The sequence below is a fragment of the Cryptomeria japonica genome, chromosome 7 (genome assembly GCF_030272615.1).
Source record: "Cryptomeria japonica chromosome 7, Sugi_1.0, whole genome shotgun sequence".
Taxonomy (NCBI): Eukaryota; Viridiplantae; Streptophyta; class Pinopsida; order Cupressales; family Cupressaceae; genus Cryptomeria; species Cryptomeria japonica.
The window spans coordinates 769,519,258-769,544,724 of record NC_081411.1 but is presented as its reverse complement, the minus strand read 5'-3'; the positions used below and the strand labels follow the sequence as shown (position 1 = coordinate 769,544,724).

The 25,467-nt window shown below is 33.6% G+C and overlaps 1 protein-coding gene across 1 annotated transcript; it reads right to left on the bottom strand.

Moving 5' to 3' along the window:
* Positions 1-13,533: 13,533 nt before the first annotated feature.
* LOC131056704 (alpha-longipinene synthase-like) lies at positions 13,534-23,503 on the bottom strand. The gene is made up of 9 exons (XM_057990953.2): positions 23,399-23,503; positions 23,097-23,281; positions 22,743-22,858; positions 22,291-22,529; positions 21,952-22,043; positions 21,752-21,841; positions 14,503-14,860; positions 13,921-14,169; positions 13,534-13,830 (listed from the first exon to the last, which is right to left on the bottom strand). Exons 1-9 carry the CDS (start codon positions 23,501-23,503, stop codon positions 13,534-13,536), a joined length of 1,731 nt encoding a protein of 576 aa, XP_057846936.2.
* Between the last annotated feature and the right edge of the window lie 1,964 nt (positions 23,504-25,467).

Genomic DNA, 25,467 nt, shown 5'->3' with positions numbered 1-25,467 from the left:
TAAATGAGAAAAAAGATGCAGTAATAAAGGCAAATCCTGAAAAGTCCAAACTCATCTTGACTAAACCTATCTTTGCTAAGATCATTCCTCCTAGTGAATATGTAATGTATAAGAAATCGAGCTATAATGTGGTGATGCCTAGGAGGGATGAGCCTTCTACATCAAAGGGAAAAAGGCCAATGGAGGATGCTTCTGAATTCCAGACTTCCCCAAAGAGGAAGAGATTGGAGGAAGAGGCACAACCAAGTGAAGCTATGTATTCACCTTCCCAATTCACATTACCTATATGTGATCAGCAGGCCGTAGCTAAGTAACTAGTGCAATTAGGAAGCTTGGGACAAATTTCTTTTACTTATGGAGAATTGCAGGAGGGAGTGCCAAAGGAGCCAGTAGGTAATAAAATGGATTTAACTATTTAGGAATTTGCTAGAAGAGAATTGGATCTTGTTATAAAATAGGCTTGTGATGAGTTTTTGGCCGATGACAATTTTGTGAGGTCAGGAGCCTTTTTGCAATTTGTTTGGAGAAAGCATATGGATTAGTTTAAAGAGAGATGTGAAAAAAGACAAGTTGAACAACCAAATAAAGATCCATCTGCTATTGAAGTAGAAATTAAATAAGAAATGCCAAAAGAATTTGAGATGATTACCCCAAAGGAGGGGAGAAAATTAATTGAAAGTGTTGGAGTACTAATTCTCCCAGACTAGGATATAACAGATGCTATGGTTTTTGATGCAATAAGAAAAGAAACTAATCCCCAGAGGGGATAACCTATAGTAATGACCATGCAGCTCTTGTAATAAGGTCATTAAAAAGAGAAGAGAATAGAAGAAGGGGTGAATCCTCAAGGTCTGATTACTCAGGGGGGGTGATAGTGAAGAGGGTCAAAGATACATGGGCAAGAGAGTTGCTAGCATGATTTTAGAGTCTTCTAAGTTTGGAATGGTAGTGGCCGAGAAGGAGGAAAAGGAGAAGGTGGATCTTTAGGTAAAATTAGAAGTAATTCTCAAGGCTTACAATGATGCAAAGATTGAAATCGCTTGTAAGGACAATACAATTGCAGAATTAAAAGGTAGATTGGAAGGACAACGGAAAAAGGGTGGGTCCTCTCAATTGATGATTGTCTCTTCTCCTGCCAATCCCCCTTCTTCTAGTCCTACCATTGAATTTCCTCCTTCCCCCATGACTTCTAGCTTTCAGTTAACAGAGAGTGTTCAAGATGAAATTGAAAAGTTAAAGCAAGCTCAGTCAATATTGGCAAATAAGTATGAAGAAAAAGTCAGAGACACTATTTGAAATTTGCCAATACTATTGAGGTAGCAATTGTATATTTGAACATGAAAATAATAATGAATCTCTTGGATTCTTTGAAGGAGGAAAAGGCTACTTTGGAGCCAGACTTACACAAGTGGATTGCAAGAGAAGTGGACTTAGAGTCAATATATTCATTATCTCAGGAAGAAGTAGATGTTGATTATACAATTAAGTCTACTTATGAATTAGTTAAAGACTTTTCCAGGTTTGCAGCTGAAAGAATAAAAATTGAAAGAGGGGCAAATTTATTCTAAAAGGAATATGCCAAGGAAAAGTTTGAATTGTTTCCTGGAGGTTTCTTAAGTGCAAACAAAATGAAAGACAAGGGAGTATGGATTGAGGAGCTAGATCACAGGCTATCTCAAATGATAATTAATATTATAAACATGGATACTACCTTTTTGTTTATTCAAACTATTGAGGAAATTGAAAAGGCAAAATCGTATTTTGGCTTTTTAGAAAAGGAGGTTAAACAATTAAGGATGAAATGGAAAAGTTTGAATAAACAAAAGCTTGAAATTATCAACTTTCCTTGGCCCAATGATGATATGTTCAAAGTATGGGAAAGCAAGTACATTTTGAAAGAGAAAAGAGAACAAGAAGGTCCCACTAATGCTCCAGTATGTGATAGTTCACTGGCATCTTGAAGCAGTTAGTTTTTTGTAATAGATTTTGGGTAATTGGAACCTTGAAGAGTTGAGGACACCTGGTGCCTAATCCGTGAATATAGGGAGGTTAGTTATCTAAAATATGTTGCATGTTTGCTTTGAAAAGAACGATGGTATCTCCACCAAAATTAACAGAACGCTAATCAAAATATCTTAAGACAAAGGCGCCACAGGTCAAGAACCTTCCCTTTTGGCCGTTTTCCAGCTGGATGACCAATCAGTTATAGAAGAATGCATTCCAAAAGCAGTTATGCTTCTCCCTCAATTGCAGTCTTGTAATCAGTGTAACTTTTGGAGGGAATGATTGTCAAGATAGGAATATTCTTGTAGGGAAGTCTGAAGCTTGTTGCATCCAAAGTTGTATAAAAGGATACCAAGACTACCTAGAAAGGATCACAAAATTTGGTATTGAAGCTCTAGCGAAATATATGCAGACTTTGTTTTTGGCATTTTGAATCATTCTTGTATCTCTATAATATTTGATGAGGGAATAATAGTATACAGTCAAAATATTCCAAGCTCAAATCTGTATTATCTTTATGTTTGCATCTTGGTTTTCATTTTTAATTAAATAATCAAGGATTGTTTAACTAGATTATTTGAAAGGCAATTAATGGGAATGTTTTAAGTCTTTTTCTCGAGGAAAATTAAATATACTTAATTCATCTTCATTGATATCAATATATTCACATGAATCTGATGACTAGGTCTAGTACAGATTAGAAGTCTGTATATGTTGGGCATATACAAATTTAATAGATCAAAAATAGTGATATGTATATGAATTTTGTTGTCAGATTTCAGTCTGGTTTTTGATGACTTTGATGCCTGGATAAGGCACTTGTCTAAATTTCTAGTATTTGTGACATCTTTGTGGTCCCATACAATCAAAACAAATTTTTCATTCATGTTTGGTTGCACTAAATTGAAGAAGTTTGTAGAAACTCATACTGGTTTTATATAAACCATTTACTAGGTTGTGAGAAAGTAGTCACAATTAGGTTCACCTGCCTAAGCTTTGTAAAGCTTGAAGTGTAGGAGGTTTTTTCCTTGTAAACCTCGTTAATGTTGTCTTGTTTCCTATTCTTTTTGTTCTCTTCTTTTGTAAACAGAGGCATAATTTGTGAAGAGAAAACAAATCAGTCAGAAATCAAGACAAACAAGTGCTATGCCAAATATTCATCTCAAGGCAAAAGAGCAATGATATATAACTGAAATATCATGCACACAAAGTGTGACAAAAATCTTGACTATGCGAACATGCAAATAACTCCATCAGGGCTATGAATGCCTGCTGGCAATGGAGCAATATTTGAGAAATTATAGTCTATAACCTCGTTGGAGCTCTAAAAGCTTCCTAGAAGTGAGGCTCTATTTGAGATGCTTTTGAAGTTAGGATAATCCATGTAGCTAGTCATATAGGATGCTAAGGATCTTTAGTGAACATAAGACCAGGAATTAACTCATTTGCACACACATGGGCAAAAGAAGATCAAAGTTTCAAGAACCAATGGGGAATTTTTTTGCGCCTCCATTTGTAAATCCTAGTCACTAAGTGTGTTAATTTGGATGTTCCAAGGGACCTTAAGGATCGATTGACCACTTATCTACTAAATGTTTTGTACCTCCAATTCAATGGGTGTATTACAAAATGCTAAACAAACACAGTCATCCTTGTTTGAATAGGAAATACATTTTCATCATGCATATTGCATTAACGTAGGTCATATTGCAAATCCACAGTCTTTGCATGCATTCTACGGATCATTCTATCATACAGGTCTGCACATTGGGGGCATAACTGGGAAAAATTCTAAAAATCGGATAAAGTCCTGAAAAAATTCTAAAAATCATATAAAGTACTGAAAAAACCCTAAAAATAAAATACAATCCTGAAAAGATCAATAAAAAACATTCAAGTATGGAAAAACATAAAATCCAAAAACATTGGGAAATCCTTCAAAAAATTAAAACATCCAGAAAATGTCCTAAAAAAATCAACCAAAATCATTCAAATATCGATCCAAATAATCCAAAAATATCAAAAAAGATCTTGGAAAAGAACTAAAAATTGAAAATCAATCAATCAAAAAAATTGCAATAAAATGTCTCACAAGAAACAAATACCCTAGCAGGTATCCAGCAAACGCATTGCATGAAGTTAACAAAGGATACGACTATCAAGTCAAACATCTGCAATCAATTGATAAAACTATCTTATCAATTGTATCATATCCATATCAAGTGATCATTATCTTGTCTTAAACAGAAGAGGATACACTCAAAATCAGACATTATCAACCATCACATCAAGCAACTGAGAACGAAGGCACAAGGTTAGTATAGTTGTTGAAATTTTTTTGGGTTAGTCTTTATCTTTTATCATTTGGTGACAGATTATGTTCCTATGCTACTCAAGGATGTCCACAAGTGACTAGAGGAGACATGATGGGCATTATCTTTTTCTTTGTTTGTTGTTTGTAGTGTGAACTGATAAAGTTATAGTGAAATTGCTCTAGTGGGTATCTGTGATAGGAGCATTCAGCTATTGAATGCCACACATACCTCGACCCTTAGTGTATTTCCCATAATGGAGGGGTTCACTCCTTGTTTGCTACGTGTTTGTTTCTTCAATGAGATATATTTACATCTTGGATCCTTATACCCTGATGTGCTAAGTTCCATTGTTAGATAATAAGGCTCAGTCATGAATATATATTACGCAATAAATAATGATACAGGTTTGTGAATCAATGATTCTCATTTTCACCTCATCTTCTTATTGATAATTTGTTGATTTATTTTCTCATCATCTCTTTATAAGTTTTTTCTATCATCTAACATCATTCTATTTCATTCGAAGGTTCATTCTCTCATATTCTATCTCAATATCATATTCACATCACCTATCTCTATCTCTAATCAACTAACTATTCTTCTATCTAACATTTTTTTTCTTTCAAAAGAACATTCATACCTTTAATGCATAAACAATCTCTCAAGGGGGCATTACACCCTAAGCTTCGTTGGGGCATACTAGGTCAGATTTTTTTGTTTTCTTTGAAATAACATCATTCTGACATTGTCTCAAAGAGGGGCAAATGTAGACGCCTAAAATTTTACTACAAAGACTTAAGGGGAGAGAGAGAGATGCATACTTTGTTGAGCTAGGGATGATCCTTCTCCAACTTTTGTAGCTTGAGCTTGTGCTTATTGAGTGCTAGCTACAGACCAAATAAAATTTACAAAAAAGAACATTTTAGAATTGTATAAATCACCTAAGAGGGCGAGAGAGAGAGAGAGAGAGAGAGAGAGAGAGAGAGAGAGAGAGAGAGAGAGAGAGAGAGAGAGAGAGAGAGAGAGAGAGAGAGAGAGAGAGAGAGAGAGAGAGAGAGAGAGAGAGAGAGAGAGAGAGAGAGAGAGAGAGAGAGAATTATACTTACTTGAGCTTGGGTTGACCCTTTACCAACTTTTGTAGCTTGAGCTTCTACTTGAGCTTTTGCTTGTTGAGCACTAGCTATAGACCAAATAATTTTATTTTAAAAGAATAATTTAGAATTGTATAAATCACCTAAGAAGCAGAGAGAGAGAGAGAGAGAGAGAGAGATTCTTAAGGGGAGAGACAAAAATGACATACAAAGAGAGTAGCAGAGTAAGAGAGAGAGAGAGAGAGAGAGAGAGAGAGAGAGAGAGAGAGATTCTTAAGGGGAGAGACAAAAATGACATACAAAGAGAGTAGCAGAGTAAGAGAGAGAGAGAGAGAGAGAGAGAGAGAGAGAGAGAGAGAGAGACTTTGGTCCAATCACAGTGAGGAGGATCCTCAATGAGGACACTCTAGACCGTGCAAAAATAATGAAATAATACAAAACAACACAGGAAGGAGAGAGAATGATAGATCAAGTGTGGATCATATCATTAAATAAATTATAACTATCGGCAACATGCGGACTTACATGCAATCCAATTGCCTTATTATAGAATTACATTCATATGCATCAATTCAAAATCAATGATTAGATCTAAATGACAATCTAATTATTAGACTATCAACTACCCTATCCTAAGATTAGACACAAAAATATATAGCATTCGGAAGCACCTGGGTTGGCCAAGAAATATCTCATTCCCCAAGGTAGGAAAATAAAATGTGCAAATAGGCCGGCCAAAAAAATGAAATCAAATCCTCTGGAAACAAAAACACCACAAAGCACAAACCAATAGGAAGGTCTCTCAAGCATCGAAGATCATCTAACAAGGGATCATTCAGCTTAGTACGTCAAGGAATTTCTTTGCAAGACTTAGGAATGCCAACTAGCCATTAAGCTCAAATAGGTTCAAAAACAAAAAATTGTCAGCCAATCTGGTAGCGGTAACTTGTCAGAAAGAGATCCAAACAAGATGTGGTTCGGGAACAAGGTAAAAGAAATGAAATGCAAGCCAAATCTATCTCCACACAAGAAATGATCGAAGCCAAGGAATCTGATGAAATCTCAAAAACTGAACTACTGAAATAAACAAAGATCAAAACTGAAAAATCAAATATTTTTGGTTGATACAATATTGCCAAGAACTAGGGATGCTCCTACATTAGACATCCAGGTTTAATGAAAAAGTGAGTCCCTCACTTTGATGGGGCTAAAGGAAAACCAGTACGGTCCACCCTAGCCTAATAAATACAAGAAGAATCCTCAACTGGTCAGTCTCTCCACTTCACAAGATATTCTCTGTACTATCTACTACGCGTTCTCTTACTAATTTTTCTACCCAAAATTTCTTCAATCTCATTCAGTTTCTTCTCAGGGAACTGCTTCTCCAAATCTGGTTCACTATCAATACAGGATCCGGTTTCATGATACTGATAAAGATCTGCAATGTTGAATATAGGTGATATGTCCAAGGTATCTGGTAGCTCCACCTCATATGCATTACCTAAATCAAATTTCCTTAAAATCTTACAAGGCCCAAAATTTTTCATCTTCAGCTTATTATAAGTTCCAACTAGAAATCTCCCTTTCCTCAAATACACCATGACTTCATCTCCGACTTCAAATACCTATGTCTCCTTTTCTCATCTACCTTCTCCTTATAATTTTGGTTTATATCCTCCAAATGATATTTCACTTGACTATGCAATGACTTCATATGATTTGGAAATGCTTCTTCTTCAACACTCCTTTTTCCTTCTTGACTGATATCTCTCAATTCTGATACTCCTTTAGGATTCACTCTGGTAACAATCTCAAATGGTGTCTTTCTTGTACTTTGGTTCACTAAATTATTGTATGCAAATTCTTCTTATGTAAGGATCAAATCCCAACTTTCAGGTTTATCTCCAATCAAACATCTCAACAAATTTCCTAAACTTCTATTCACTACCTCTATCTGTCCACCTGTATGTGGGTGAAATGTAGAACTGAAATTCAAATCCATCTTCATCTTCTTCCAAAGTATCCTCTAAAAGTAACCAACAAACTTAGTATCTATATTGGAGACAATTCTCCTAGGTAACCCATGCAATCTCATGACTTCCTTGAAAAATATGTCTGTTACATATACAAAATCTATTGTCTTCTTACAAGTTATGAAATGTGTCATCTTTTAAAATATATCCACTACCACAAATATAGAATCATTTCCTCTCTGAGTCTTAGGTAACCCCAGTATGAAATCCATTCTCAAGTCTTCCCAAGGTTTCTTCAGTATTGCCAAAGGTTTATACAATCCCACATTCTGACTATTCCCTTTTGCAACTTGACAAATTTTGCAACTCTGAACAAATTTCCTTACATCCTTATGAATCTGAGGCCAAAAGTAATTTTCACTCACCAAAGCCACTGTGTTATCAATACCAAAATGTCCTACTAATCCTCCATTGTGCTTTTCTTTAATTAGATTTTCTCTCATAGAACTCCAGGGTATAAACAACTGACTTCCTCTAAACAACATCTCATCCTGAATGAAAAAATCCAACCATCTACTCTAGTTTGTCACAACAGGTTCTTTACAAGCTCTCCAAGGTTCTGGAAAATCTGGGTCTTCCTCATATGCGGTCTTTAATTCATTAAATCTGAATACTTCAACTCTCATCTTTTCCATCAAATTCCTTCTTCTACTCAAGGCATCAGCAACCTTATTTGAGTTCCCACTTTGGTGTTTTAAAACAAAAGTGTAACTTTGCATATACTCAACCCATTTCATGTGTCTCTGATTCAACTTACTCTGACTACTTAGATATTGCAATGCTTGATGGTCCATATACAACACAAACTCCTTAGGCAATAAGTAATGTATCCACTTCTTCAAGGCTTGAATAATAGCATAGAATTCTTGATCATACACTGAATATACTCTCTTTGCATCATTCAACTTTTCACTGAAACAAGCAATAGGTCTTCCTTCCTGGGTCAATACTACTCCAATCGCATTCCCACTTGCATCACAATCTACCTAAAATACTTTACTGAAATCTGGTAAGGCTAACACGGGCTATTATGTCACTTCAATAATTTAAAACTTCTATTTTCTCCAAATGTCCACCTAAAATCCTTCTTGTCTCCTCTCATTGTCTTAGTCATAGGGCTGCAAATTGCATTGAAATTTCTAATGAACTTCCAGTAGAAACTAGCCAGTCCATGAAATGATCTTACCTCTCCAATACTCTTCAGTGTAGGCCATTCAACAATTCTCTCACTTTCTCAGAGTCCATCTTCAATCCATCCACAAATATCACAAAACTCAAATACACAAGTTTCTCCTTCATGAAACTACACTTCTTTAGATTTATCAACAACTTCTCTTCTCTCCACCTCTGCAAAACTTGTCTCACATGCCACAAATGCTCCTCGTTTGTCTTACTGAAAATCAAGATGTCATCCAAATACACAATCACAAACTGACCCAAGAATTTCTTCAATACCTCATTCATCAACCTCATGAAAGTACTCGGTGCATTAGTCAATCCAAAAGGATTACCAACCACTCATACAATCTTTCATTTGTCTTAAATGTTGTCTTCCATTCATCTCCTTCTCTGATTTTGATCTAATGATATCCACTCTTTAAATCTATCTTTTTAAAATATCTGGCTCCACTCAAACAGTCCATTATGTCATCCATCCTAGGCAAAGGAAATCGGTACTTCACTGTAATCTAGTTTATGGCTCTAGAATCGGTACACATCCTCCATTCTCCATCCTTCTTAGGTGCCAACATAGCAAGTATTGCACAAGGGACCAAAATTTCTTTGATCAAACCTTTCCTCAGCAACTCTTGCACTTGTCTATTCAACTCTTCATTTTCTGTCAGTGTCATTCGGTGTGTTGCCTTGTTAGGTAAACTAGCTCCAGGAATCAAATCCATGTAATGACTGATGCTTCTTACAGGGGGTAATCCATTAGGTACATTAACTGAAATGATGTCTTCATACTTTGTTAGCAACTCATTTATCTCCTTTGGTTTCAAATCAAACTCCTTAGGAATCAATGCATAACACACATTCTCACTTCTCAAACCATCCATAAATTTCCTTCCATCGACCAAATAGATTGTAACATTTGTGCAAATCTCACTCTTCATTGGTTCCTCCAAAGGCAAAAAAGTTTGCTTCATCCCATTTACAATAATAGTGTATATATATTCTTTCTCCCATCATTCACTACTTGTCTATCATACTGCCAAGGTCTTCCTAACATAATATGGCATACATCCATAGGCATAATATCACACATAACTTCATCATTATATGCTCCAATTTTCAATTTAACCAAACATTGTTCACTTACCAATTTCTTGTGATCATCTCGAATCCATGCTATCTGGTAGGGTTTAGGGTGCTTCAACCTCTACAACTTTAACTTGTTCACCATCTCCTCTAAGGCTAAATTATTTGAACTTCCACTATCTATTATGACTTTACAACACTTACCTTCCACCTTACATCTTGTCCGAAACAAATTCTTCCTCTACAACGGTTCCTGGTCTATCTCATTCCGACCTAAGGTTCTCCTTATCATCAAAGCTTCTCCATCTTTTGGTCTATTCAAGGATTCGATAGGTTCTCAGCAAAATTAGTTCTTCCACCATTCTCAATCCTCTTATTTGATTTTCCTTTTCTACATTTGAAAGATTGATGCCCTTCTCCACCACATTTAAAACAAGTTCTGGTAAACTTCCTCTTCTCATCTCTCTTGAAACCCTCATTCCGGTAACTACCTTGTCCACCATTCTACTAGTAATTCCTATCATCTCTCTAGTATGAATTGTCATCACCTTTGCCTTATGTATTTCCTTTTTTCTGCTTTGTGAAAGATCTTCCACCTCCTGTAATGGTTCTGCCTCTCTGAAATCTTCCACCCCTTCTTCTCTGTTTCTACTCATGTCTCTTATTCAACCTCTCTTCATCTTTTAGGGCATATTGGTAAGCCTCTTCCACACTCTGCAACTTCACCAAACTAATATCATATTGTATAGACATCTGCAACCCATTAACATACCCCACAATCTATTCAACTTCATCCTGAGCATGTCTAGATCTGATATTCAACTTGTAGAACTCTTTGATATACTCGTTTATGCTAGATTTTTTTTGTTTCAAATTCTACAACTTCCGGAACAAACTAACTTGGTAATCTACTGGTAAAAACATTGCCTTCAACTTACTCACCATTCTATCCCAAGATTTAATTTTCTCTTTTCCTTTACTCTATCTATCAGTCTACAAATGTTCCCACCATAATGATGCATGTCCTTCCAACTTAGTGCAAGCAAATTTCACCTTTTTCTCTTCACCGGTACCCTCAAAATCAAAGTATTTCTCCATTTCGGTAATCCAGTCTATCAACTCCTCTAAATCCAACTTACCACTATACTCCGGTGGGTTAAAATGCAGTTTACTATTCACACGAGCCAAAGCTCTTATCAACCTTTCATCATTGTGCACCAACTCCCGCTGACCTTCATTTTTTTAGTTCAATATTCTGCTCTTCTTCATCATCACTCACATCTTCAATATATCGACCTCTTCTCTAGGTAATTTCAACAGCTTCCAAGCGAGCCACAATCTGTCTCAAAATATCCATCACTATCGAGTCTGCATCTCTCTGAGCTTCGCCTCTCATATTACTTCTTCACGCCATTGACGCAAGGCCCCTGTAACTGTAGGCCAGATCCACAATCCACCACCCTACAACAAAATCAACATGACACAACCTTTCTCTGATACCACTTGGTGCAATCACGGTGAGGAGGATCCTTAATGAGGACAATCCGGACCGTGCAGCAATAATGAAACAACACAAAACAACACAGGAAGGAGAGAGGATGCCAAATTAGGCATGGATCATATCATTAAATCAATGACAACTATCGGCAACATGTCGGCTTACATGCAGGCCAATTTCCTTATTACAGAATTACATCCATATGCATCAATCTGGAATCACTGATCAGATCTAAATGACAATCTAATGATCATATTATCAACTACCCCTACCCTAAGATCAGATACAACAATAAATAGCATCCGAAAACACCTGGGTCAGCCAAGAAATATCTCATTCCCTGAGGTGGGAAAATGAAATGTGCAAATAGGTCGGCCCAAAATATGAAATGAAATCCTCCAGAAAAGAATCACCACAAAGTGCGGACCAACAGAAAGGCAAACCAATAGGAAGGTCAGTCAAACATTGAAGATCATCTAACAAGGGATGAGTTGGCTCCACACGTCAAGGAATTACTCCACAAGACTCGGGAATGCCAACTAGTTGTTAAGCTCAAATAGGTCCAAAAACATAAAACTGCCAACCAATCTGGTAGCAGTAACTTGCTGGAAAGAGATCCAAATGAGATGTGGTTTAGGAACAAGGTAGAAGAAATGGAATGCTAGCCAAATCTAGCTCCGCATAAGAAATGATCCAAGCCAAGGAATACACTAAAATCTCATAAACTGAAGTACTGAAATGAACAAAGAACAAAACTAAAAAATGAAATATATTTGGTTGATGCAAGATTGCCAACAACCAGTGATGCTCCTGCATCAGACTTGCAATATAAATAAATAAAATTATATTCCTAAAATATAAGCATGCATCACTCTTCAACATGGAGAAAATTCCATCTATTTTTATTATATTTTTTAATTTCATTAATTTAAGTGGGTTGATGAATTCTAAATTGTAAAGATGCATACCTATTTTCTTCCTATGGTATCTTGCCAGTTCTTGTTCATGACATATTTGTTTTGTATCAAGTGATTACTTTCATGCACTCTTATTTACACTTGTCCTTTTATTTCTCATCTCCTTCATTTGAAAAAAATCTCTTTGAAAATTTCACACCAACAAAATTCACTTCAAAATGCCATCTTTATGAAAAATGTGAATTATCCTTTAAATTTGATTTCTAAAAAATGAAAAAAAAGCATCTATATTTATATGCAATTGTTCATAGCAAAAAAAAATAAAAATTGGCCAATAGGGGGTTCTATCAAACGTCGATTGTTAAAATAGGCCATGTTCGACAAAATATGGTCCTTACAAAAAAAATTGTGCCGGCCATGTTCGATAGAACACGGGTTTGATCAAACCTATTTTGATAGAACATATGTTCTATTGAACCTCCTCCCTAGACATCTCCCCAGCAAGCTCTCCTAGTTTCTACAGGTTTCTAGTCTTTGAAGCTCTAATTGAAGGCTCAAATGGAACAATCTTGAAAACACAAAATGTATGATAGTAATTCTCTAAGCGAGCTTTCCAATTATTATGATTTTAATATATATTGAGTTTATTATGATTGTTTGTTTTAGATTAACAAAACATAGGTTTCACACCAAACATCATCTTTTCTATTGAATGCTTATGGAAAAATAGTAAACTAGTGAAAAAATTTCCGAAAAATATCTATGTAATAAGTATTGAAGTCCTCTTTCCAACAAAAATAAATAAATTAAATTTTGATACATAGACAACAAGTTATGAGCTACCAAATGAACCTATGTCAAATTTATAGTTAACTTGACTTCAAAACTTAATAAAATATTAGATATTGAACATAATGTTATGAAAGAAATTGCAAACATTAGATATCGATGTTACAAAACTAAATTCAAAAGAATCACATTTATATCTATTTAGGAAAAAAGTTATGCCTTATCAAATGAGTATCGCTCTTTAAAAATGTTGGTTACTGTTAAAAACTAGTTTTTGAGGGAGATAGAAAAATGGATACAAATTGATTCCAAAAAAATTCAAAAAAATATATTTAGAATCTACATACAAAATATCACAAATCACTAGTTCACATCATCTACAAATTTCTTACGGTTTAGTAGTAATAGGTGTCTGAATGTGAAGTTTTTTTCTCAAAATGATTATTACAGTGTCAAAGTTTGCTAAAAAGTGCAACCCACTATTGTGGGATCACCGATGAACATGACTTAATTAAGAGTTAAGATAGCCACAAGATGACTACGCATAGCCCATTACACACTAAAAGATTAAGTGCATAGAAAAAGTATATCTCAAAGTTGGAATTTCTTTTTTAGATGATAGAAACACTATATTTTCACAAGATCAACGAGAACTTTTAATACTTGATTCTCGACCACCTTTTCAGGATATGTAAATCCATCTCCAAATACATAGAAACATTGTATTCCTCTACTTAGATTGAAACATAACTTCTCATAGTCAAGAAATTTCTTATTTGGATTTAGAAATTCCCACAATAACTCCTCAATCAATTGATCAACAAGGCAATTGATGTGACATAATGCATCATCTTCTAAGCATTCGGGATGATCCCTCATATATGAGGAAATTGCTGAGGCACTTTGTCCATGGAGTTTCTCATCCTTCAATACAATACGAGATATGTTAATATTGAAGGCATAACAACATAAGTGCATACATGTGATAATGAGATTAAGTAAAATAAAAAAAACCTGGAAATCCTGTGCATCGTCAACTAAGCGTAAAGATAACCATATGAGCTCACATAATCTTGATCGATTTAGGAATATCTTCTCAATATCATCTTTTTCTAAAATAGTGGTTAAGAGGATGGAGTGCAATGAAATCGGCCCAATTGATGCAGTTGTTCTAGCAATACTTATGTACTCATTATAGGTTGGAACATATCCACTTTTATTCCATCGTGCTTGCTGCAAACTAGCTTTAGCATAATCTGCCCACTAAACCATAATATATTTTAAAAAGTTAAATTTATTTCATAACTTCATTCAATGATCTATGTATTTTTTTTTCAACTTGGAATATGATGACAATGAACTTTTCTATATAAAAAGAAACATTATTATTGAGTGATAAAAAACTCAGTAATAGAACAAAATTTAGAGTTTATAAAAGTTCATTAACTCAAATTTAAGTGTGTAATGACCCACGAAATTCCTTATTAATGTTAAATATTTAATATAATTAAAAATAATGATTTAATTTTCCCTAAATAATTCATGAATAAGGATAATAAAAAAATTAAAAATATTTTTCTAAATCAGTATACGTACCGCTTTTGCAATAAATTGTGTCATATCACACCCTTGCTTTTTAGTGGCATCACTTGACAATTCATTAACTGTTTTAGAAACAAATTCCACAGTCTTTTTGAAATTATTTGGAAAATTTTCTATAAGTGAAACATTCCAACCTTGAATAATGACCTCAATAACAATCTCGACTTGTTCAAGAGTTAAGTAGTCATCAAAAAGGTCATCGAGTATAGTGGCAAGGGTTGCTACTTTGGCCACTGCAATTCTGGTACTAGAAAATTCTCTCTCATCCATAACACTAATTCCCATCAAAAGGTACTCAACTGAACGCTCTCTAAAAGCTATCAATTTTGAGATCCCAGAATTTAGCCACCAGCTGCATAAAGTGAATCGATTTAGTATTTTTTACAAAATTTAGAAAATTGAATAAAATAAGCATTATAAATATAATTTAAAAAATAAATCATTATGTAAAAATTTTAGATGACACAAAGACCTTTTCACAAACCTACATGTATTATTTTGATGATGTATAAATTATGGATGGTTCTAATTAGCTATGGTAGACAGGACACTATCATAAAATTATAATGAAAAATTGGTTCATAAGATTCACTTTTATATCTCTTTTAGAATGTATTTTCTTATAATTTCATTTAGGAGACCATTACTTATGTAAATCACTATGCTTTAATGGGTAAGTAAGCCAAAAAAAAAAAGTGGATATTCCCTATTCAAAAATGTATTTTAATAAGTTTGTTCACCATATTTAACATCATATTTGACTTTTGGTACTACCACATCTCATGGTAATATTTATCAAATCTTATAATATTTTTTAATTGTATCAAGGTTATAAAGAGAAGACATATGACATAATAATAAAGAGTGGTCATAGAATTACAAAATTTACCACTAATAAATATTTTTTCATAGAACTTAGTTTTGTTGAACATTTTGTCATTGATGTCGAAGGATATTTGTCATGGTTTCTAAATGAGAATTGAAATGAAATGTTGAGCTGCCTACGTGTCTGCTTGAGCTCCTTGCTACTCTACTTGAGCTACTTGGTTTCTTTCTTGAGCTAGTTGATTGCTTGCTTGAGCTACTTGATCATGTGGTTGAACTTCTTGGGTGTCATCTTGAGCTGCCTACATATCTACTTCACCTGCCTGCTTGTCTACATCACCTACTTGCTTGCCAAGTCATATTGACATGTCATAAATTGGAATCAAATTAATCTTTGTCAAGTATGAAGAGGGAGGCTATGATTTATATTGTATGGTTATCTATATCATGGGCTGAAATTTAATAAATTATGTGAATTTAATAATGAGTTGATGATTATCTATACAACATTATTCTTTTTATGAATATGTCTGCATGCTACATTGGAAGGATATGGTGGTTGTTTTGGTTTGAAATTTTCAAGGCATTAAAAATCTTTCAAAGTGCATTTAAGAGCAAGGAGGTACATTAAAGAGAACAAGTTGAGTTCTAAATGTGTGGTCATAAAAACCGCTTTTAATCATGTCTTTGTTTTTCTTGTGAAAAAAATGATGTTTAGAGATACTATGATGTATCAGTGTTAAATTGTTGTCAAAAATTTCAGTGGAAGAGTTTCAATTTCTTTTATGTCTTCTAAAATCATATAATCAACTTTTTTAGGTTATTTTTACGGTAAAATATTTTTCATATTTTCTTAGAGATGGTCTTTAGAAGACGTTTTCGGCTAGCTGGAGGCATGCATAATGTTTTTTTCATCATCTAAAGAAACGAAAATGTCTTAGTTTTTGTTTAGAAAAAATGAAGTCATTTTTTATAGTAGAGTGTCGTGAAAAAGAGGTGATGATCTTTGGACATAGTGCAAGATAATAACAAGATCATGAAAAAGGAAGAAAGGTCGTGGGTAAACAAATTACATAGATTGTTGTATGTCTTTATTGTTCTTAATCACATGAGACATATTGTTGGAGTATGGTCCTATCCTGTACTATTCAAGGGTTGACTTTATGGGTAGTTCATTGTGTTGGAGCATAAGAAAAGTGTACTCCCTTTGTTGGACATTTTGGGATAGTTTGGACTATGTGGGATGTAATTAAGAAAGTGAGAATAGGAAATGCATTGGGTATTAATACTTCTAAGTATTGGTGTGGGTAAATTCTTCTTATCAGTCTTGTTTTGGGCCATTGATTTATTCTTATATTATATGGTGCTACACAAAACAGTCACGTGAGTAGTTAAGAAGCATTTTAAATCTAATCTTTGAGATTCTCAAGCTTGTGCATGGAATTTTAGAAGTAAGCTAAGAACACCATATCAAACGATTGAGGTTGGTTGGTCAAGAGAAGATAGGTCTATTGGGTTTAAAAAGAAAAATATTATGTCGAGGTACTAAGAGAAATGAAGGTGAAAATATATAATAAAAAAATTAGTGATATTTAGGTTGGTGCTTCATTTTGATGGAGTAGGTGCTTCATCATATGAGTTGGTGTTCACATTTGTAATACTAGGTTGGTGCCCATTTTTATCTAAAAGTTGCAAGTGTGTTGTGGTTTTTTTACCCTGAAGGGTTTTCCACAAGAAAAGTTATGTGTTTTCTCTTTGTTGTTTGATCTCTCAAATTTCATGTGGTTTCATATATTAAAACAAAAAAAATGAAATCAAGAAGCTAAGAAAGAAAAATAAGAACTTGAAGTTGTTGTTACAAGAAGGAAATGAAGAAAAGAACAAGATATATCAACCTTTAGATGATGTAGAAAAGTTAATAGCTGATTTGAAGATTCAGATTAGTGAAGGAATGAAAAGAGAAGAAGAAATCAGAAGTAAGATCAAGCTTAAGGAAGAAGGTTGTGAGAGACTTGAAGCTGAAATTGTCTCACTTATAAAGTTACATAAATTTTCTACATTGCTAAACGATGAGAAGATAAATTAGAAAATTTTTGTCATAGGATAACATCTTAGGCTCACAAAAATAGTCTATTTATACAGGTGGAGTTGGCATTGAAGAAGGTTAATGTTCTAAATCTACAAAAGAAGAACATCAAACATTCAATGGTGATATCTCAAAGTATTCTCTTTCAAAAATCGTAAATAATGCTTCCAAATGGCCTCCTATCTCAAGACAAGCACATATGACTAGGTTTAACAACTCTATCTTTAATAGTTATTGTTATACTTACAATTACTTTAGACATAAGGCAATCAATTGTAGAGTGTTTGAAGAAATAAGTTTAGACTCATGACTAGGAATTATTTTGCTCCTTTGAGAGATTGCAATGTTATATGTTATAAATGTAATAACTTTGGACATGCTGATAAAGTTTGTAAAAGTGGTGTGGTAGATTTCTCTAAGAAGGTTGACACAAAGGGAAAAGCAAAGGAGAATACCAAAGTTTAGAGGAAAAAGAAGAAACAAGTCCAAAAATAATTTTTAATTGTGCAAACCACCTTTCTTGCACAAAATGAGAAGGACATTTGGTATGTTGATAGTGGCTATTCCAGGAATATGACTAGAGATAAAAGTAAATTTCTAACTCTAAAGAAGATGAAAGGAGGCAAAGTTAGATTTGGGGGTAACTCATCTTCAAAAGTAGCAGATAAAGGAACACTTATTCTAAATGATGATGACACAAAAGTTGAAAATGTTTTATATGTAGAAGGTCTCAAACACAATTTTTTAAGTGTAAGTCAGTTGTGTGATCAAGGACATAGCTTGGTTTTTTATTCAAATTATTGTAAAATCAGCAAAGATGGTAAACAGATTGTTGTTGCTAGTAGGGCAAGTAATAATTTGTAAATTCTTGATGACATTAAGAGTGAAGAGTGTTGTTTAACTAAACTAGATGAAACTTGGCTATGGCATAGAAGTTTTGGACACATGAACTTTGATAGTCTTATTTAGATCAGCAAAATGGAAGCTATTAGAGATATGTCACAGCTCACTAAACCTTCAAATATTGTTTGTAAAGAGTGTCAACTTGGAAAACAAACAAGCAATAGCTTAAAGTCAAAGGATTATTAAGCATGAAACCTCTTGAGCTTATACACACTAATTTTTGTGGACCTACAAGAACTACAAGCTTTCAAGGTGAGAAGTATTTTACGTTCTTAATTGATGATTATTCATGTATGACTTGGGTTACTTTTTTTAAGGAGAAATCAGAGGCTACATTGAAAAATTTAAGGCTTTTAAAGCCTTATTGAAAATGAGAAAGATCTGAAAAAACAAATGTTTACGTTCAAATAATTGAGTCAAGTTCGCATCTAATAAGTTCATAGGTTTTTGTGAGAAAAATTGTATAAAAAGATAGTATTCAACTACTAGAACACCTCAACAAAATGGTGTTTTTGAGATGAAGAATAGATCTGTCCAAGAAATGGATTATAGCATTATGAATGATTCTAAGGTGAGTGATTATTTTTGGAGAGAGGAAATACATGTTTTTTATATTCATAATAGAGGGTTGGTTAGAGAAAAGCATAATAAAACACCATACGAAATGTGGAAAGGTAAGGTTGCTTCAGCTAAGTACTTTTGAGTTTTTGGTAGTCCTTATTACATTAAGAGAGATGAAGAAAATATTGGTATATTTGATCCTATGGCTAATGAAGGTATCTTTTTGGGTTACTCTTCTAAAAGTAAAGCTTACAGATGCTTTAACAAAAGATACATAAGATTGTTGAGAGTATTAATGTAAAGTTCATAAGAATACTAACACACATGATAGGTTGGAGAATGGTGATGATAGCACTCAAAAAGATGAAGTAGAAGGTGTTGTCCAACAATATTCTTCATATGTACAAGTTGTGACAGCAAGTGAAAGTCCTAAAAATACATCAAAAATTGTTCAACATGAGACAAAAGATGCTTTTACTGAGAATTCACCTTCTAATATTTAGTTTGGGACAACAAATGTAACCACTAAGAATGAACCTGAAATTGTACAAGGTTATACCACATTTGGAACATTTATAAAGACTCTTTCTAAGTTTGTTCAAAAGAATCATCCTATTGATCATATTTTACAAGAGGATAGACCTAGAGCTATAAGAAGAAATGATAATTATTATAAGGATGAAGATATCTCTTTCCTGTCCATGATTGAGCCTTATAATTTTGAAGAAGCTATTGAAGATAAATATTGGGTAGCAACCATGAAAGAGAAGCTAGATCAAATTCAAAAAAGTGGTACTTGGGAACTTGTTCCTAGGCCCAAAGACAAGAATGTGATAGGCACAAAATGGGTCTATAGAAACAAATTGAATGAATATGGTCAAGTGGTAAGAAACAAGGCAAGGATTGTTTGCAAATGTTATGCTCAGGTAGAAGGTATTGATGTTGATGAAACCTTTGCTAATGTTGCACGTTCAAAAAAAAAAATTAAAATGTTCTTAGTTTTTGCTTCTTTTAATGGCTTTAAGATTTTTCAAATGGATATAAAATATGCTTTTCTCAATGGTAATTTGAATGAAGAAGTGTATATAGAACAACCTGATAGGTTTATATTATCAAAAAATCAGAACTATGCTTGTAAGTTGAAAAGGTCTATTTATGACCTTAAACAAGCCCCACTTGCTTGATATGATAGACTTGACACTTATATATAGTAGCAAGGATTCAGAAGAGGGATAGAAGACAACAACCTATATGTTAAAGTAGGTAAATTCATGTTGATTTTTGTAGCTTACATTGATGATATGATTTTTTGTAGTGATTGTGTAGAAATGTGTAAATTTTTTGCTACCAATATGAATAAGGAATTCAAAATTTCCATGTTAGGTGAGTTGTCATTTTTCCTTGGCTTACAAATTCATCAATTAGATAAAGATTATTTTCTCTCAAACAAAGTATATTAGGGAGATGTTGAAAAGGTTTAGAATGGAGGATTGTAATCCTGCAAGCACTCCTATGGTGATAGGATGTAAACTTAGCAAAGATGATGAGTCTTTCGATGTTAATTGAACATTTTATAGGTCTATGGTAGGAAGTTTGTTGTATGTTACAACTACAAGACCCAATATTATGCAAGTGGTTGGTTATGTTGCTAGATTGTAGGCTACTCCTAAGGATACTCATGTTCAAGCAATTAAGAAGATCTTCAAGTATCTTAATCACATGAGACATATTGCTAGAGTACAGTCCTATCTTGTGCTATTCAAGGGATTAAATTTATGAGTATTTTGTTGTATTTGAGCATAAGGAGAGTGTACTCCCTCTGTTGGAGGTTTTGGGGTAGATTGGAATATGCGAGATGTAATTAAGAAAGTGAGAACAAGAAATGCATTGGGCATTGATACTTTTGAGTCTTGGTGTGAGCAAATTCTTCTTCTTAGCCCTTTTTTGGAGCCTTTGATTTATTTGTATATTATATGCTGCTAGACAAGACATTCACGTGATTTGTTAGAAGCATTTAAAATCTAATCTCTGAGATCCTCGAGCCTATGCGTGGAAGTTCAGCAGTAAGATGAGAACACCATATCAAATGACTAAGGTTGGCTCGTCAAGAGAAAATAGGTCTATTGGGTTTAAAAAGAAAAAAATTGTGTGGAGGTATTTTTGGGAGTTAAGAGAACCGAAGTTGAAAAATATATAAAAAATTAGTGATATTGAGGTTGGTGCCTCATTTTGATGGAGTAGATGCTTCATCATCTGAGTTGGTGCTCTTGAGAGTTGGTGCTCACATTTGTAATACTAGATTGGTGCCCATTTTTATCTAAAAGTTGCAGGTGTGTCGTGGTTTTCTTACTTGAAAAAAATGATGTGTTTGCACTTTGTTGTTTGATCTCTCAAATTTCATGTGGTTTCATATATTAATTTTTTTTTTAAATACTGATTCATTCGCCCCCGCACACCCCCCACGCCCCCACCCCACCCGCAATACCCCCCTCCCCATGCCCCTCTTAGCATTTTGTGTGTGCTCTTCATTTTTTTCTTATTCTCATTACATAGAAAATCTCCCCTCTTTAATTCTCTCTCTTCCATTTTCCTTAATAAGTGGTCATAGAAAATCACTCTATTTAGTTTATTTGTTTCTAACAATGTGGTTATTTTCTATTAGATAAAGTGGAAAGAGGGTCCTACAACTATAAGTTCTAACAATGTGGTTGTTGAAATAAGTAGTTAGACTATAGTTAATTAACTACAAAAGTATAGATATATTCATTTATTTTTTATACTTATCACCCTTAAGAAGTTAAAATGTATTATATAATCTAAAATCTATTACTTTAAGTATGAATCAATCTACTTGATGGTGATAATTACCTAGAGAGTGTCTTCATCTCCATTTTGTATATGCATTGCAATATATTGAAATTTAATTTTGCTAACTCCAAAATCTTCACATCCTTCAACCTGAAGAAAATTTAAAAAAAGAAATCTTATACTTCAATTAATCCACATAAAATCTTCGATAATTCAAACTTTAGAAAACTATTTTAATAATAATGCTTGACAAACTCTACGTGAAATTATCTGATTCATAGATTTCTATGAAATTGCGAGCCTCCCATATTGTAAAAGTACGAGGCCATTCATAAGTAAGTGCATACTCCACCTATTAAAACAATATAATAAAAATACCAAAGACGGTTGATTTAGTGACAAAGTCTATGTTATAGACACCTAAATAATATTGAATTCAAATTTTCTACAATACAAATAAAAAAAAATATAATAAAAATAATAATTAAGGCTTCAATATTTGTTTTTCTAATTTTCAACTCAATAATTTTAAAATTTATTTCTGCTTCTCTAAATTTTTATTCACAAATTTTAGCAATCTTTCTCTTAAACTTTATTACCTCTTTCAGAAAACTGCTTTTATATGAATGTTCAATATTTTTGAATATTTGTTTAAGGTACAGAGAGCTAAACACTTTGATCTCTTGCATAATCGTTTCTCCAGGAAATGCCACACTTGAAGCTCTGAGAAGATTCAGCATACTTCTCACCGCATGTTCCTCTATAGTGTTGTTCTTATCATTTTTCCCTCCACAGTTAAAAAACTGTCCATTTTCATCCTTGAAATTTTTCAGCACATCTTTTCAAAGTACATAACAAATTAAGAAATAATTAATTATATATAGACAATAAAAATATATATATTTTAAAAGTGCAAAGATGATCAATTCAAAAATAGCTATATTGATGTTAGAAACAATCTTTTAAATATTACATAAAATATAAAAAATTAATAAGGATATTGTTTTGATAGAAAAATAGGTTAAAAGTTCACTTAGAGTTATTTGGGTACCTGCAGAGACATCATAACGATGAAGTCTAAGTAGTCTGAGTCCTAAAGCTGTGGCATTCAAATTTCTGACAGAACTTTCAGATCCTTCTCTTATTCCCACACTTCCATCCCAACATCTATATTACAAGACGGTCAATGTTTCAATTAGATAAATATGGGAAGAGCCCAGATCCATTACAAGACTGTTAATATTAAAACAAAATATATCTGTTTTCTTACTTAGATAAGCACGGGAAGAACCCAGACCTATTATAAGACCGTTAATTTTAAAATAAAATTTATCTGTATTGTTACTGAACAAGATCTGTATCACAATTGACAATCCAAATTTAATAGATAGGAAATTTAACAGACCTATAAACATAATCAAGAGCCTCTTTTATCTCATCCTGAAAATATCGATCTATTCCGAGGCATTGCAGTGCATCAACCATTTCAAGATGCTGGATTAGATCGCCATCAAATCCAGTCTGCATTTCTTTTAACATGATTTTGACTTGGTTAACCAGTGTTTCAGCACGTTCCTGGTATTCAGATGCCTGAAAGATAAACTTAATAAATCAGGAATGAAGAAAATTATCAAAAGAAAACAATAGAAGAAACTCATTGATGAGAATAGAAATAATAATATCATGTAAGAAATTTAAGTAGAGTACGAGATATGGTGTCTCCATAGATTGCACAAAATCATCATCCCAGTGATTAAAAGCATTATCTGGTAATTTACGAGAAGAAATGTCATTTCCCTTCAAATTAGACATTGCACCAACACTCCAAAATAATTGAGCCCTAAAGGAAATTTACAAGTAAACTAAATAGCTTTTGTAGGTTAAATCTCTAGAGGCCGGAGCTTAATGCAGCTATTTATAGTGCCAATGCAAGGAGTCAAAGTAAACAGTTTGCACGTTATTTCTTATTTTCAAAGTCTCAAAAACGTGTAACTGTGAATTCAAAGTCTCAAAGCTTTTTAAAACAGATAAAGAAAATGTCAAAACAAATCGAATAATACTTTCTTGGTTTTTTTATAAGATTTAAAATGTAAATCAATGATTTATTCAAATTTTGAACTGGTAGAAGAAGAGATAACAATTGAACGTCATTCTAAATTATCATTTGGTATAAAAAGCAAATTTCAAGAAAAAGATAATATATTTGTTGATAGTTTTCATATATCAAAATGAAGAATTAATTGATTTGTATAAATATAGCATACAAAAAATACTGGCTTAAAAGGACCGAATGGGCCCTAATAGTGCTATATTTGAAGATGACCAATTCATGAAAAAATACTCTTATCACATTATTAAAATTAATTTTTATTTGGACTTATTATTATAATACGTTGTTATCAATTTGACTATTATGTGGAGCACCGGAGGAAGTAGTCAATTAGCACTGCCCAATAAGGTTTTTCACTTTTTTTTTTTTCATCTGCTAGCTTTTGGTTTGAGTTGTCTTGGTCTTTGTTGACATCTCCTCATTCTCCTAGCTGTGATAAACAAGTTAAAATAATAACTTTGAGAATTCCGTAGCATATGGGAAATTGATTTCAAACAAATGAAATGGCAGGTGAGAAAACCGTTTACACTCCCGACCCAAGGAAGAGGCGGTGAAGGGAAATGAGCTTAAAACAGAATACAAAACACCAAGTGATGAAGATGAAGTTAAATCGTGGGGTCGATGGAATAGAGAAAGTCATCGTTCGAATGGAAAATGACAAGGCACGTGAACAGATCTAAAATTACACAAGGGGAAGAGTTAGAATGGGATGGGCTGCGTAGAATCGGCCAGAGATAGAAATCAGCCCTAGAGTTTTGAGTGTGGGCTGCGCAGATAGTGTGGGCATTAGCCAAGAGAGGTCAGACATCGACGTGAAGAAGAGTGGAAGTGTTAATTTAAACGAGCAGATAAAAATATATAATCAATACAAAACAGTTGAAGGAAAATAACACAAATACATGCTACACAGTGAATTATGTGGTTCATCATAACTGGCTACATCCATGGTAAAGCAGGTAAAATCATCTATTATCTGATATCCAAATTACTCCAAACATGAACTGCACACAGTCATTTATACAATCATATAAAAGTTAAAAGATCATGGGAGAAGCCAAAAGATCGTGTGACTGTTGGACTTCACATTCCTAACAATCTCCCCTGAAGTCCAACCTGTACAGCCAATGCACTGTGACATCCCTATATATTGCAATTAGGCTCATCAAAGATTTTAACTTCGTCAAAGACTGTTCAAACACACTTAGAATGAGTCATCTCCAAGTAATTCGAAAGTCAAAAACTCTATGGTCGAAAACATCTATCTTACAACTTTTCCAAACACAAATTTACACATTAATTCTGAATCAGGAACACCATTCTGTATAGGTTTAAAATACAACCCTCCCTTTTCAACTATCCTCCAAGCATTATCAACATTGAAATTTAGATTCCAATCTGCTCTAGTTGTTGTGGCAAGCATACCATCAGCATCAGAATGAGCCAGTGCGATTAGAGGTGAAATATCACCTTCATGTTTAGATACAAATAATCCCCACAAAGAACCTGTGACCAATATCCTCTGTTTGTTTTCCATCTCATGCAATTGACACTTAATACCCAGGTTTCTATGCCAAAACTGACAATCAACAGCATCCACAGCCAAAATCAAACACTCATCTTTTTTATCTGCCTTATGATCAACAGATAATTGAATGACCATGTTGGG

What these genes read in the sequence shown, in the direction of transcription:
- LOC131056704 (XM_057990953.2), bottom strand. Translation starts at nt 23,503, where the DNA reads ATGTCTAATTTGAAGGGAAATGACATTTCTTCTCGTAAATTACCAGAT. An exon ending in TCGTTATGATGTCTCTGCAG is followed by an intron (nt 22,530 to 22,742) that starts GTACCCAAATAA and finishes TACTTTGAAAAG; the next exon opens with ATGTGCTGAAAAATTTCAAG. An exon ending in AAAGCAGTTTTCTGAAAGAG is followed by an intron (nt 22,044 to 22,290) that starts GTAATAAAGTTT and finishes TTGTTTTAATAG; the next exon opens with GTGGAGTATGCACTTACTTA.